Source organism: Dictyostelium discoideum (genome assembly GCF_000004695.1).
Source record: "Dictyostelium discoideum AX4 chromosome 1 chromosome, whole genome shotgun sequence".
Classification (NCBI taxonomy): domain Eukaryota; phylum Evosea; class Eumycetozoa; order Dictyosteliales; family Dictyosteliaceae; genus Dictyostelium; species Dictyostelium discoideum.
In genome coordinates this window covers 3,780,420-3,792,919 of record NC_007087.3, presented here as the reverse complement: position 1 = coordinate 3,792,919, position 12,500 = coordinate 3,780,420, and the positions used below count along the sequence as shown (strand labels likewise).

General features: G+C 20.6%; 6 protein-coding genes and 1 pseudogene across 6 annotated transcripts in view; 1 reads left to right on the top strand and 6 right to left on the bottom strand.

The window, feature by feature from the left end:
* Window positions 1-100: 100 nt before the first annotated feature.
* DDB_G0270988 lies at window positions 101-1,878 on the top strand (annotated as a pseudogene; the record flags this gene model as incomplete).
* Window positions 1,879-2,840: 962 nt separating this feature from the next.
* tspC (tetraspanin family protein) lies at window positions 2,841-3,915 on the bottom strand (the record flags this gene model as incomplete). The annotated part of the gene is made up of 4 exons (XM_641282.2): window positions 2,841-2,956; window positions 3,049-3,560; window positions 3,664-3,671; window positions 3,835-3,915. 4 exons carry the CDS (start codon window positions 3,913-3,915, stop codon window positions 2,841-2,843), a joined length of 717 nt encoding a protein of 238 aa, XP_646374.2.
* Window positions 3,916-4,689: 774 nt separating this feature from the next.
* On the bottom strand, window positions 4,690-5,238 carry DDB_G0269882 (hypothetical protein; the record flags this gene model as incomplete). Its single annotated transcript, XM_641281.1, has 1 exon — window positions 4,690-5,238. The coding sequence occupies one exon, from the start codon at window positions 5,236-5,238 to the stop codon at window positions 4,690-4,692; it is 549 nt and encodes a 182-aa protein (XP_646373.1).
* A 689-nt stretch (window positions 5,239-5,927) lies between these two features.
* Window positions 5,928-7,343, bottom strand: DDB_G0269880 (CoA-transferase family III protein; the record flags this gene model as incomplete). Its single annotated transcript, XM_641280.1, has 1 exon — window positions 5,928-7,343. The coding sequence occupies one exon, from the start codon at window positions 7,341-7,343 to the stop codon at window positions 5,928-5,930; it is 1,416 nt and encodes a 471-aa protein (XP_646372.1).
* A 380-nt stretch (window positions 7,344-7,723) lies between these two features.
* On the bottom strand, window positions 7,724-9,092 carry fbl (rRNA 2'-O-methyltransferase; the record flags this gene model as incomplete). Its single annotated transcript, XM_641279.1, has 2 exons — window positions 7,724-8,721; window positions 9,086-9,092. The coding sequence occupies 2 exons, from the start codon at window positions 9,090-9,092 to the stop codon at window positions 7,724-7,726; spliced, it is 1,005 nt and encodes a 334-aa protein (XP_646371.1).
* A 774-nt stretch (window positions 9,093-9,866) lies between these two features.
* On the bottom strand, window positions 9,867-11,623 carry samkD (SAM domain-containing protein; the record flags this gene model as incomplete). The annotated part of the gene is made up of 2 exons (XM_641278.1): window positions 9,867-10,997; window positions 11,093-11,623. The coding sequence occupies 2 exons, from the start codon at window positions 11,621-11,623 to the stop codon at window positions 9,867-9,869; spliced, it is 1,662 nt and encodes a 553-aa protein (XP_646370.1).
* Window positions 11,624-11,995: 372 nt separating this feature from the next.
* The window catches only part of samkC (SAM domain-containing protein), a gene marked incomplete at both ends in the record, with an annotated part of 2,722 nt that continues 2,217 nt past the window's right edge, over window positions 11,996-12,500 (bottom strand). Inside the window, one exon of the mRNA XM_641277.2 lies at window positions 11,996-12,500. This exon is cut by the window's right edge and continues 1,460 nt beyond it. Coding sequence (XP_646369.2) covers window positions 11,996-12,500 — 505 coding nt within the window.

Sequence of the window (12,500 nt, the reverse complement as noted above, 5' to 3'; positions counted from 1 at the left end):
TCATTTTATATAATACTATTGTTATTAGTTATATTAATCTATCAACAAAACATGGATCAATGTTTGATGTCAAAGCAGGTTTGAATCTTACATAAATAACATGTCATTTGTGTTATGTGAAAATTATGAAGAATGGGACATTGACTCTGTTTGTAAATGGCTTTCTAATAATAATTTCAGTATAGCTATTATTGAAAAGTTTAATCAAAATAAAATCACAGGTGATCATTTGGAATTTATCGACAACGCAATATTATTACAAATTGGATTAATGATTGTTTATCCTTTAAAAATCTTTTTAAAAAATTAAAAAATAATAATTTTGTCAGCAATCATCATAATAGTAATAAGAGAATTAAAACAGATTCAACAAATTATAAAAAGAATGAAGTTGAATTAAATAATAGTAATAATAATAATAATATTAATAATAATAATAATAATAATAATAATAATAATAATAATAATAATAATAATAATAATAATATTTATAGTGACAAAGATAGAGACCTCCAAATGGCTATTAAACTTTCTTTAGAGAATTTTTCAGAATGCAATAAGTTATTTACAAAAGCACCAGTTTTTGATACTAATCAATTTGAATATATTGAAGATATTGGAAGAGGAAGTTTCAGTACTGTTGGAAAGTATAGAGATAAAGCAAAACCAAACGAATTTATTGCTATTAAAAAAATTAATGTTTCAGTATTAAAAGAAGAAAAGGTAAGATATATATAATATTGGAATCTTATGATCAAAATATTAACCTTTTGATTTTTTTTTTAAAATAAAAAAATATAGATTGTAAATGAAATCAATATTCTTTATTCAATAAATCACCCAAATATTTTAAAAATAATTGGATATCATAAAGATAAAGATTATTATTACATCGCGACACCTTTTTATAAAAAAGGTTCAATCGCAGATACTGTTAAAATATCAGCATTAAGTGAATCAAAGGCAAGAATGATTTCAATATCGATATTAAAAGCAATTGTTTATATACATTCATTAAAACCACCAATTATTCATAGAGATATCAAAGGTGGTAATATATATTTGAGTGATAATGGTGAGCCAATATTAGGAGATTTTGGTTTATCATATAAAGCAATCAATAACGACACCAATTTCAGAACTGCTTGTGGGACACCATTGTGGGCACCCCCAGAGATTTTAGAAAAAGACAATTCAAATTTTAGTAGAAAATGTGATATTTGGAGTTTTGGGTGTACCGTTTTAGAGATGATTGTTGGCAGTGATCCATGGAGAGGTCAAAGAAATAATCAAAGTCGTTCGCCCCCAATCCCCAATAATTTAACTCAAGAATGTCAAGATGTATTAAAACTGGCTCTAAATTATGATCAAAGCCTCAGACCAAAATCTAAAAATCTACTCAAAGCATCGTGGTTTAATGAAACACCTTCAATCCCATTTTCAAATTTTAAAAAGGCAATCGATTCAGATGAAATAATTGATAGTTTCAAAAAGTTTGGTTTAAAATTTATTGTAAATTTTGTGGAAAACCCATTCAATTATGAAAGTCAATTTTTCTGTTTGGCGTTTTCAAAAAAAATACCAGAAACAATGCCTATGAATGAGGAGGATGAGCTTGTTAAAAAGTGTTTAGAACCCTTTAAAACTCTCAAAAAATATCTTCCTTTTCAAATACAAATAGGGAACTATGTATTGGATTTAAATAGGGAATTTGATGATTTTAAATTTTTGAAAAATAACCTTTTATTTATGCTAACTCAAAATTTTAGTATATCAAGTGATGATGGTGATATCTTACAATTAACAATACACTACATAGTTAGAATTTTAGTTTATCAAACCATTATTTACAGACCTGAAAGATTTAAAATTATTTAGATAGTATTATTTTCAATTCCTTTTTTTCAAATTCCAACAAATCAATTTACAAAAAAAAAAAAAAAAAAAAAAAAAAAAAAAAAAAATTTAACAAAATAAATTATAATTACATTCTTTAACAATATATAAAATATCTTTCTTTCTACTACACATTGAATTTTATTATTTAATATCACCACACCAACTGAGAGGAAAAAAAATCAATATCCCTATCTTTTAATTTTTATTTTTTTTTATTTTTATTTTTTTTTTTTTTAAAAAAAAAAATTTGAAAAACAAATAAATTTTTTGGAAACTAAAAAATTAATTATTTATTTAGTTTAATTAATAATAATAACAATATTTTATTCCCTTCTATATTTATTTTAAAAATTAAAACAAATGCAAGGACAGGGTAATGTTTTTTTTTTTTTTTTTTTTTTTTTTTTCAAAATAAAATAAAATAAAATTAATGAGTTTTAACTTTATTTAAATAATTTTTAATAGAAGAGGTGGGTTAAATAACCAAGCTCCAATTTTAGATATTAATATATAAATACATTGGATTATGGAAGAGGAAATGATTGAAAATCTAATCACTCAAAGGCTTGTTAGAGTTTCCCATTATTTCTTTGTTTATTTATAAACATCACTATTGAAAATAATTAAAAAATAAAAAATAAAAAAGAAGATAACATATGTTAATAATTATAAAAAAAAAAAATATATTACCTAAGAATTTATTTTAAAAAGTTATTGTAAACCCAAAAAAAAAAATATAAAAATTAAAATTAAATTTTTCCTAATAATCCCTGGTGAAATCACTTTTTTTTTTTTTTTTTTTTTTTTTTTTAGTTTTTTTTTTTTTTTGTGTTTACAATAACTTTTTATTTTGTTTATTTTTTTTTTTTTTTTTTACCAACCAAGCATAAAAATTGGAGATGACAATTTGTAAAATAGAAAAATAAATAGTTTTACTTTTATTAATATTGATCATAGGCTCTACTACGTGGAGAACGACAAATACGAATGATTAAAAAGAGTGATAATGCCATTGCAACAAATTCAATACATCCAATAACTACACCAGCAATACCAACTAAAATATTAAATAAATTAGTATTTTCAAAAAAAAAAATAATAAAAAAATATTCAACACAATAATAGTAATAAAAATAGAATGATAAATACCTAAAACTAATTTACTTGAAACTTGTTTAGTAAAGATACCTTCGCAATAGGTATCTTCATATTTAATATTTCCATCATCATCTTTTGGACAAAGGTCTTTATAGGTTTGATTGGAATAAGATTCGGACCAACAACAACATTCTAAAAAATCTTCCAATTTTGTAATTGTGGAATTCTTTAAAGAGTTTGAAATTTGTACCCATGATGTACCAATAATAGATACAGCATCCTCTTTATCTAATGTTAAAGCTTTACCACCAATACCAATTAATACAACCAATAAAATTAGCATTAACATTGTATATAAAACCAAACCAACCAATTTCTCTTTATATGCTACAAAGCAACCAACAAGTGTTAATAAAATGAAAAATATACCAATAACTAAAACACCAGTTGGTGCACTGGTTGTAAGATTCGATAATGCATTCTTATATCCTGATTCTTTGGTAAACTCTTTAAAATTTGAAAAAAAACTTATACAAACTGATCCAACAACTATTAAAACAAGTCTAAATTAAAAATATATATATATATATATATATTTAAAAATTTAGTTAATAATAAATTAATTGAAAAAAAAAAAAAAAATCTATCAAAAAATATAAAATTTACCCAAGTAACTATAAATAATTATAATAAATAATTAAAAAATAATAATAATAATAATAATAATAATAATAATAATAATAATAATAATAATAATAATAATAATAATAATAATAAAATGAAAAAGTATTAGTATTTATTTTTATTTTATTTTAATATAAATTAATATAAACTTACCCAGAGAATTGCATTTAAACCAATAATCGGAACTTTTAAGTAATGTGTGGTTTTAGGAAGAAAATCTCTTGTGTTTACCATTTTTATATTAAAAATAAATAAATAAAAAAATTAAAAAATTAAAAAAAAAAAAAATTAAAAAAAAGAATAAAAGTTATTCAATGTATTACTACAAAACTATTATAAGTGTTATGGGCGTGGTGGTGAAAATGTGGTGAATATTTTTTTTGATTTCTTTTTTTTTTATTTTGGTTTTTTTTTTATTTTTATTTTTTTTTAAAAAAAAAAAAAAATCCAACCGAAAGAAACTGCGTGTTAAAAAATAAATAAAAATAGGAATTGATTAATAAAAATAGAAAAAAAAAAAAAAATAGAAAAAAAAAAAAAGGTAATAAAACAAAAAAAAAAAAAAATAGAAAAAAAAAAAAAGGTAATAAAACAAAAAAAAAAAAAAAAAAAAAAAAAAAAAAAAAACAAAAAACAAAAAACAAAAAATAATATCAGTGAAGGATTAACTCTGGTATCTTTTTTATTCAGACTCGAAAAAAATAAAAAAAAAAAAAATGAAATAAAAATGACAAATTTACCAGATCAATGATTCAATTCATTTCAGAATTTTAATATCCAAATTTTTTTTTTTTTTTGATTTACTTATATAATCATTTATTTTAATTTTTTTTTTTTTTTTTTTTTTAAATAATATTAGTAATATTAATAATAATAATGAATTAAAAAAAATAAATAAATTAATAAATATATTTTAAAAAAAAAAAAAAATAATAATAATGGTAGCGCTGAAAATATTTATTATAATTATTAATATTATTTATTATTATTATTATTAAAAATTAATGATTAATCCTTTTTATTATTAATATTATCATGTTCAGTCCAAATTAATTTTGAAGTATTATAACCAATTGATTCAGCTAATTCTAAATATTGTTTTTTAATATGATCTGGAATTGAAGTTTCTCTTGAGAGTATCCATAAATAATCTAAACTTCTACCGGCAACCAATGCATATTTATAATCAGGATCAATTGCAATAACATTGTAACCAGCATAAAATGGACCAAAAAAGGAAACTTTTAACATTGCTTCATCTGAACCATGTACAAATAAAGCCTTTCCATTTACTGATTCTCTCTTCTTTTCAACATAATTATAACCACTATTAATAACACTAATTGTACCATCTTTATTTAATGTATACTCTGCACTAACATTATTCATATCTCTTTCATAATAAAAATCTAAACGAGCGATTTCATACCATTTTCCAACATATTTCTCTGGATAAAATGGTGAACATGCATGAGCACCTTCTGGAATAGTTCTTTTTAATGAACTATATGCATATGTTAATGCACCTAAAATTGTACCACCAACTAATAATTCCATTTTAAATTTTAATTTTACTTTTTTTTTTTTTTTTTTTTTAATAAAACTTTATTAATTTATTTTTTAATGTAAATAATGATATTGAAAATGAAAAAAAAAATTAATTTATATTAAATTTTTAAATCTATTTTTTTTTTTTTTTATTATTATTTTTTTTTTTTTTAATATTGCAAAAAAAAAATAAAAATACAATTAAAAAATTATTTGTGTGTTGTTGCTATTTTTTGTGTGTTAAAAAAAAAAAATTTTATCTTTATCAATAGCATTTTAATTATAATTATTATTTGTAAAAAAATTGTTGTCGTCACTTAATTTTGTAATCGCTATACAACTGTTTTTACCTCTCTATATTAACAATTGAGGAGAAACAAGATGATTTTTTTTTCTTTTTTTATTTCTTTTATTTTTTATTTTTTTATTTTTTTTTTTTCTTTTATATGAATACCTTGTAAATAAAATTTAATCATTTAGCAATCACTCATCATATCTTTATTATTATTATTATTTTTTTTTTTTTATTTTTTTTTTATTTTTTTTTTTAAACAAAAAAAAAAAAAACAATAATAAATAAATAAATTATATTATTCTATGTTTAATTAAATTTTTTATTACACTACCCAAATATTTATTATTTACATGAATATTAAAAAAATTAAAAAATAAATAAATATTATTAAATATTTTATAAATTATTGAACAATATTATTATTTTTTAAATTTAAAATTTGATTTTCATTTAAACCAATATTTTTTAAAATTTCATCAGTATGTTGACCTAAAAAAGGTGGTGGAATATTACTTTTTATACTTGAAGGTGTATGAATATTTGTTTCACTAAAATGAATTGGATTACCAATTAAATTAATTGAATTCATTATATATTCACCTTTATCATTTTGAATATTTTTATTATTATTATTATTATTATTTAAATTATTATTACTATTATTATTATTTAAATTATTATTATTTAAATTATTATTATTATTTTCATTTAAAGGTAAATTCCAAATCATATTTCTATGTTTAATTTGTTTATGATTTACAACTTTATCAATTGAATTAATTGGTGAACAAGGTACATTTGAATCACCTAATAATTTAACAATATCATCAGTATTAAATTTTAAAGTTTCATTTGTTAGAATTGAAAGTAATTGTTTACGATTTAAAACTCTTGATGGATTTGTAGAGAATAAAGGATTAGTTGATAAATGAGGTAAACCTAAAACATTACACATTGATTGAAATTGAGTATTATTACCAATTGCAACTACCATGAAACCATCTTTAGTTTTTAAAGAATCATAAGGTGAAATACTTGGATGAGAATTACCAACACGTTCAGAGGTTTCACCAGTTACTAAATAACTTGAACCATGATTTGCCAAGAAAGAAGCTTGAACATCCAATAGACTAACATCTATATATTGACCTTTTTTATCTTTGGATTTCTCTCTATGATGAAGTGCAGCTTGAATGGCAATATTTGCATAGAGTCCTGTCATCATATCAACAATTGCCACACCACATTTATATGGATTCTCTTTATCACCTGTAATTGAAATTAAACCACCCATTGCTTGAACACTAAAATCATAACCTGGTAATTTACTATACTCACCATCTTGTCCAAATCCAGTGATTGAACAATAGATAATCGATGGATTAATTTGTTTAATGGTTTCATAATCTAATGAATACTTTTTTAATCCACCAACTTTAAAATTCTCAATGAAAACATCTGATTCCTTTGCTAATGAATAAACTATATCTTGACCTTCCTTTGTTGAAATATCCAATGCAATCGATTTCTTATTTCTATTTGCACAACTAAAATAGGCACTACCTTTTCTACCTTGTTCATCAACATAAAATGGTGGTCCATATTGTCTTGTATCATCACCTTTACCAACATTTTCAACCTTTATAACTTGTGCTCCTAAATCTCCAAATATTTGTGTTGCGTATGGTCCTGCTAATACTCTTGATAAATCTAAAATTTTAAATCCATTTAATGGTTTATTATTATTAATTGTACAATAGTTTTTAAAACTAAAGAAATTTTGTTTATATTTATTTTTAATTAATTTATTTAAAAACATTATTATATATTGTAATTATTATATATTGATTTATTATTTTTAATGTTTTGAGCGATAATTTTATTTTTATTTTATTTTCATTTTTTATTTTTTTTTTTGTTTTTGGAAAAGTTATTGAAAAAAAAAAAATAGTTTTATAAAATATCAAAAAAACTAAAATTAAAATGGATACATTAAAAAAAAAAAAGAACATACTTAAACACCAATTTTAAAGGAAAAAAAAATATTAGAAACCACACCTTTTTAAAAAAAAAAAATCTCATTATATCTTTTTTTTTATTTTTTTTTTAAAAATTTTTTTTTTTTATTTTTTTTTTTATTATCTTTTTTTTTTTTTTTTATTATCAAGTTTTTTTTTTTTTTTTTTTTTTTAAAACAATTTATTTTTCAGATGAACCAAATTTTCTATAGACACCAATTACTAAAGAGTGATTACGTTCATATGGATCTAAAGTTTTTAAAAGATGTTGTGGTCTTAATTTTTCTTTCTTTAATTTTGTGATTTCATTTTGTACAACAACTTCAGTTGGAGCAGTTGAATCGATACAGCTTGCTTTAATTGAAATGATAAAGTGACCTTCGTTCTTTAAAAAGTAAGCAGAGTTTTGAGCAACAATTTGAGCTTGATTTGGTTGAGCAACATCAGCAAATACAACATCGACCATACCGATGAGCATTCTATATTTTTGTGGGTGACGAGCATCTTCAATGATTGGGATAACATTGGTTCTCTTTTTGGCCATACCAATTAAATCTCTACCTGGACGATGGGATAATTCAATACCATAGACAACACCGGTTGGACCAACTATATCTGAAACATGTGAAATGGTAGTACCTGAAGCAGCACCAATGTAGAGTACTTTACTACCTGGTTTAATATGAATTTCATCAACACCACGATGTAAACCGGCGGCAATCTTTGATCTGAATGGATTCCAAATTCTGTATTCTTTTTTATCTTCGCCTTCACCAACTGAAACTCTCTTTTCTCCGTAAACTGATTCACCTGGTACAGAGTTTAATGTGGCTAATGATTCTTCTTTACCTCTAACAATGAATACACCTTCGTGTCTTGGATGTTTTTCAACAATAACTTTAGCACCTGGTTTACCACCTGCAGCTGGTTTACCACCACGAGCACCACCTCTACCACCACGGGCACCACCTCTACCACCACGATCACCACCGCCAAAACCACCTCTACCACCACGACCACCGCCAAAACCTCCTCTACCACCACGATCACCACCGCCAAAACCACCTCTACCACCACCACGGCCACCACGATCACCACCGCCAAAACCACCTCTACCACCGCCAAAACCACCACGACCACCACCACGAGCCATAGCACCACCTCTAGAACCACCTCTTCCTATAATAATTTTTTAAAATAAAACATATTAATATTAAATTTAAAAAAATAATAAATAATAATAATAATATTTCGGTTGAAAAAAAAAAAAGTGGTAAAAAAAATTGAGAAAAAAAAAAAAAAAAAAAAAACGATTATTTTTTTTAATTGTTAACAAAATAATGAGTGTTGTTTAAATGATAAAGTTATTTATTATTATTATTACTATTATAATACTTGTTCAATTATTCTTTATGTGAATAGAAAAAATTGGAAAATAAAATAATAGGTAATAATAAAAAAAATAAAAAAAAGCGAGTGGTGATTGATTTTATTTTTATTTTATATTTTAAAAATTTATAATAATAATTATTAATTATCGTACCTTCCATTATTTATATATATATTTTCCGAGAAATTGAATTAAAAAGAAAAAAACTTTTTGATTATAAAGAAAGACAATAGAAAGAAAATAATAAAATTATCTATCTATATCCGCGTGACTCGTTTGAAAAAAAAAAATAAAAAAAAAAATTTCAAAAAAAATGAAAAATAAAAAAAAAAAAAAAAATTAAAAAAAAAAATTAAAAAAAAATAAAAAAAAAAAAACTTTCGTTTTTTTTTTTTCATTTTTTTGATTTTTTTTAAATTTTTTTTTTTTTAAAAATAAACTGATTCCGAACTTAGTAAATCAACCACCATTTTTTCCAGTTTTTAAAAATATTTTTAGATTATATTATTTTTTATTTTTTTTTTTTTCTAAACATTTCCCTTCTTAAAAAAAAAAAAAAAAAAAAAAAAAAATTTTATATAATAAATATATTTATAGATTATAATAGTTTTTTTTTTTTTTTTTTAATTAAAGAAGGGAAAAAAAAAAAATAAATAAAAAAAAATAAAAGATTTAATTTAATATTCAATATTTTATTAAATGAATATTCAAAATAAAGAAGGAATAAAAAAAAAGAATGAATTAATAATTAAATTCTAAAAATAAACTTTTGGTTTGAAAAAAATAAAATAAAATAAAATAAAATAAAAGATTTAATAAATAAATTATATTAAAAAAAAATTTTTTTAAAAAAAGTTAAAATTATTATTATTATTATATTTTTTATTTACATCTTTTTATTTTTATTTTTTATTTTTTTTTATTTTTTTTTTTTTTATAAATAATCAACAATTTTAAAACTTTTAGGTTTTTGATAAATTGTTTGATAAATTAAACTCATAGTAATAGAGTTATAAAAAAAAATTGTTAATTTTAAATTAAGATCAGCGACAGAATTGATTTCAAGTTTATCAGAAGTTGAAAAAGATAAAAATATATTTTTAAAATATGGTTTATCTTTAAATTCATTGTTTAAATTTAATAAATACCATCCAATTTTTGCTTGAAATGATTCTGATAAGATTTTTGAATAAAATTGATTAATTTCTTTAAAATATTTATGTTTTTCATTTATTTTTGGTTGATGTGAAAATTCAGAACCTATAATACTTGAGGTAGAATAAATGTTTTCATTGAAATTAAGGGAAACCATAGCTACACCATCTCGAATTATATAACAACCATATTTTTTTAAATAATAAATTAAAAGATTTGTTGTAATTTCCGAAGTTTTAAAAGATGGTTGAGGTGGTTCAACAAACCAAAATGATTTTAAAAGTTCTTTTGAACTTGGTCTAAAACATGGTTCATCTTTATTGATTTCAGTGAATAATGATCTATAATCAAAGGATACTTTATCACGACTAGTGAGAACACCTGCAAACGTTCTTTTCAATTCTTCAAATCCTTCTTCATCCTCTTTGAAATCGGTTCCACCTTTTATCATATTTGAAATTGTTGAACCAAAACTAAAAATATCAGCTTCTTTACTAATTTTATTTTTTGTTTTTTTATAAAAATATTCTGGTGTAATAAAACATGGACTTATGAATTGAGTTTTTTGATTTGTTAACAAATCAATTGATTTATATGATAGCCCAAAATCTATTAAAATTGGTTCATTATTTTCATTATCTAATAATATATTCTTTGCATTAATATTTCCATGAATAATTGGTGGTTCTAATGAATGTAAATAATCGATTGCACTTAAAATTTTAAATGAAATCTTTCTAATAACTTGTTCAAAATTTTTACCAAATTTTGATATATTTGATTGTTTAAATTTAAATGTTTCATAATATTTCATTCCAATATAAAAATAATTTTTATCTTTACAATATCCAATTATTTTAATTAAATTTGGATGATCAAGTAAATAAATTGTATCAATTTCATTAATTAACTAATTAATTAATAATTTTTTGAAAATTAATATTATTTTTAAAAATAATTTATATAAAAATAAATTAAAATAAAAATAAAATTAAAAAGACTTACTTTTTCTTCATTCAATGTTGAATTTTTAATAATTTTTTTAATAATTATATATTCATTCACTTTAGTTTGACTTTTTTTATATTTTTCAATTTCACAAAATTTATTTTTTGAAATGGTTTCAATATATTGATATTCATTAATATTAATAATTGGAGCATTTACAACAACTTTTAATAAATCTTTATTTATATTTATTTTGAAATTATTAAAATTATAATTAAAATTATTAATAGTAATATGGTTATTATTATTATTATTATTATAACAATTTTTTAAAATTTGATATTCAAATTTAAAATTTAAGATATCACGAATTCCAACACCCATTTTTAATAATATTTTATCTGTTAAAAATTCTAAATCTTTTCCAATGATTTCATTTGCTTGAAAGATTTCAATTGAAACTTTTTGTATTGTTTTTATATTATTTAAAAGCCATTTGCATACTGTTTCATTATCCCATTTTTTATAATTTTTATTATCTAAAATATTTAAAGTAGAGGAAGAAATTGATTCTATACTCTTTTCCATTTCTTTAAATAAAAATAAATAAATAAAATAAACACAATAAATTTTATTTGTTTCTAAATGAAATAAAACTAAAATTGAAAAAAAAAAAAAAAAAAAAAAAAAAAAAAACTAAAAAACAAGACAAAACTGAAAATTAAAAAAAAAAAACTATTTTTATTTTTTATTTAAATTAATTTTTAGTTTTAATTTTAATTTATTTAAATAAATTTAATAATAATAATAATAATAATAATAAAATATTATTAATAATAATAATAATAATAATAATAATAATAATAATAATAATAATAATAATAATAAAATAATATAAAATTATATGTGTGTAATTTTTTTTTTTTTTTTTTTTTTTTTTTATTATTATTTAATTTTATTTCATTTTAATTTACCAACTAATTTAAAACTTGTAGGTTTATGAAGGATAATTTGATAAATGAGAGTGTTTGAAAGAAAATAATAAAATGTATAAAGTATTAATGTTGAGCTAGTATCACCAAGATCTTTACCCCCTTTTAAAAGTGTATCTTTATCAATTTTTTCCAAAACTAAAGAAATAAATAAAGTTTTGAAAATATTATCAAATTCTGGAGCTATATCCACTTGATAAGGTCCCATTTTCATTTGAAGAGCACTTGTTAAATGGCTATTTAAAAAAGATAAAACTTTTTTAAAGTATTTATGATTTATATTAATTTGTTTACAATCAGAGATTCCCAATTTTAGTAAATGTTTTTCGTGTAAAGTTTTCTCATATGGATTATCGAATTCCATATCTTTAGAAATTATAATTTTACTATTATTTTTTTTAAAACATTCAATTAAATTGATTGAAGTGATTATATTATTATTATTATTATTATTATTATTATTATTATTATTA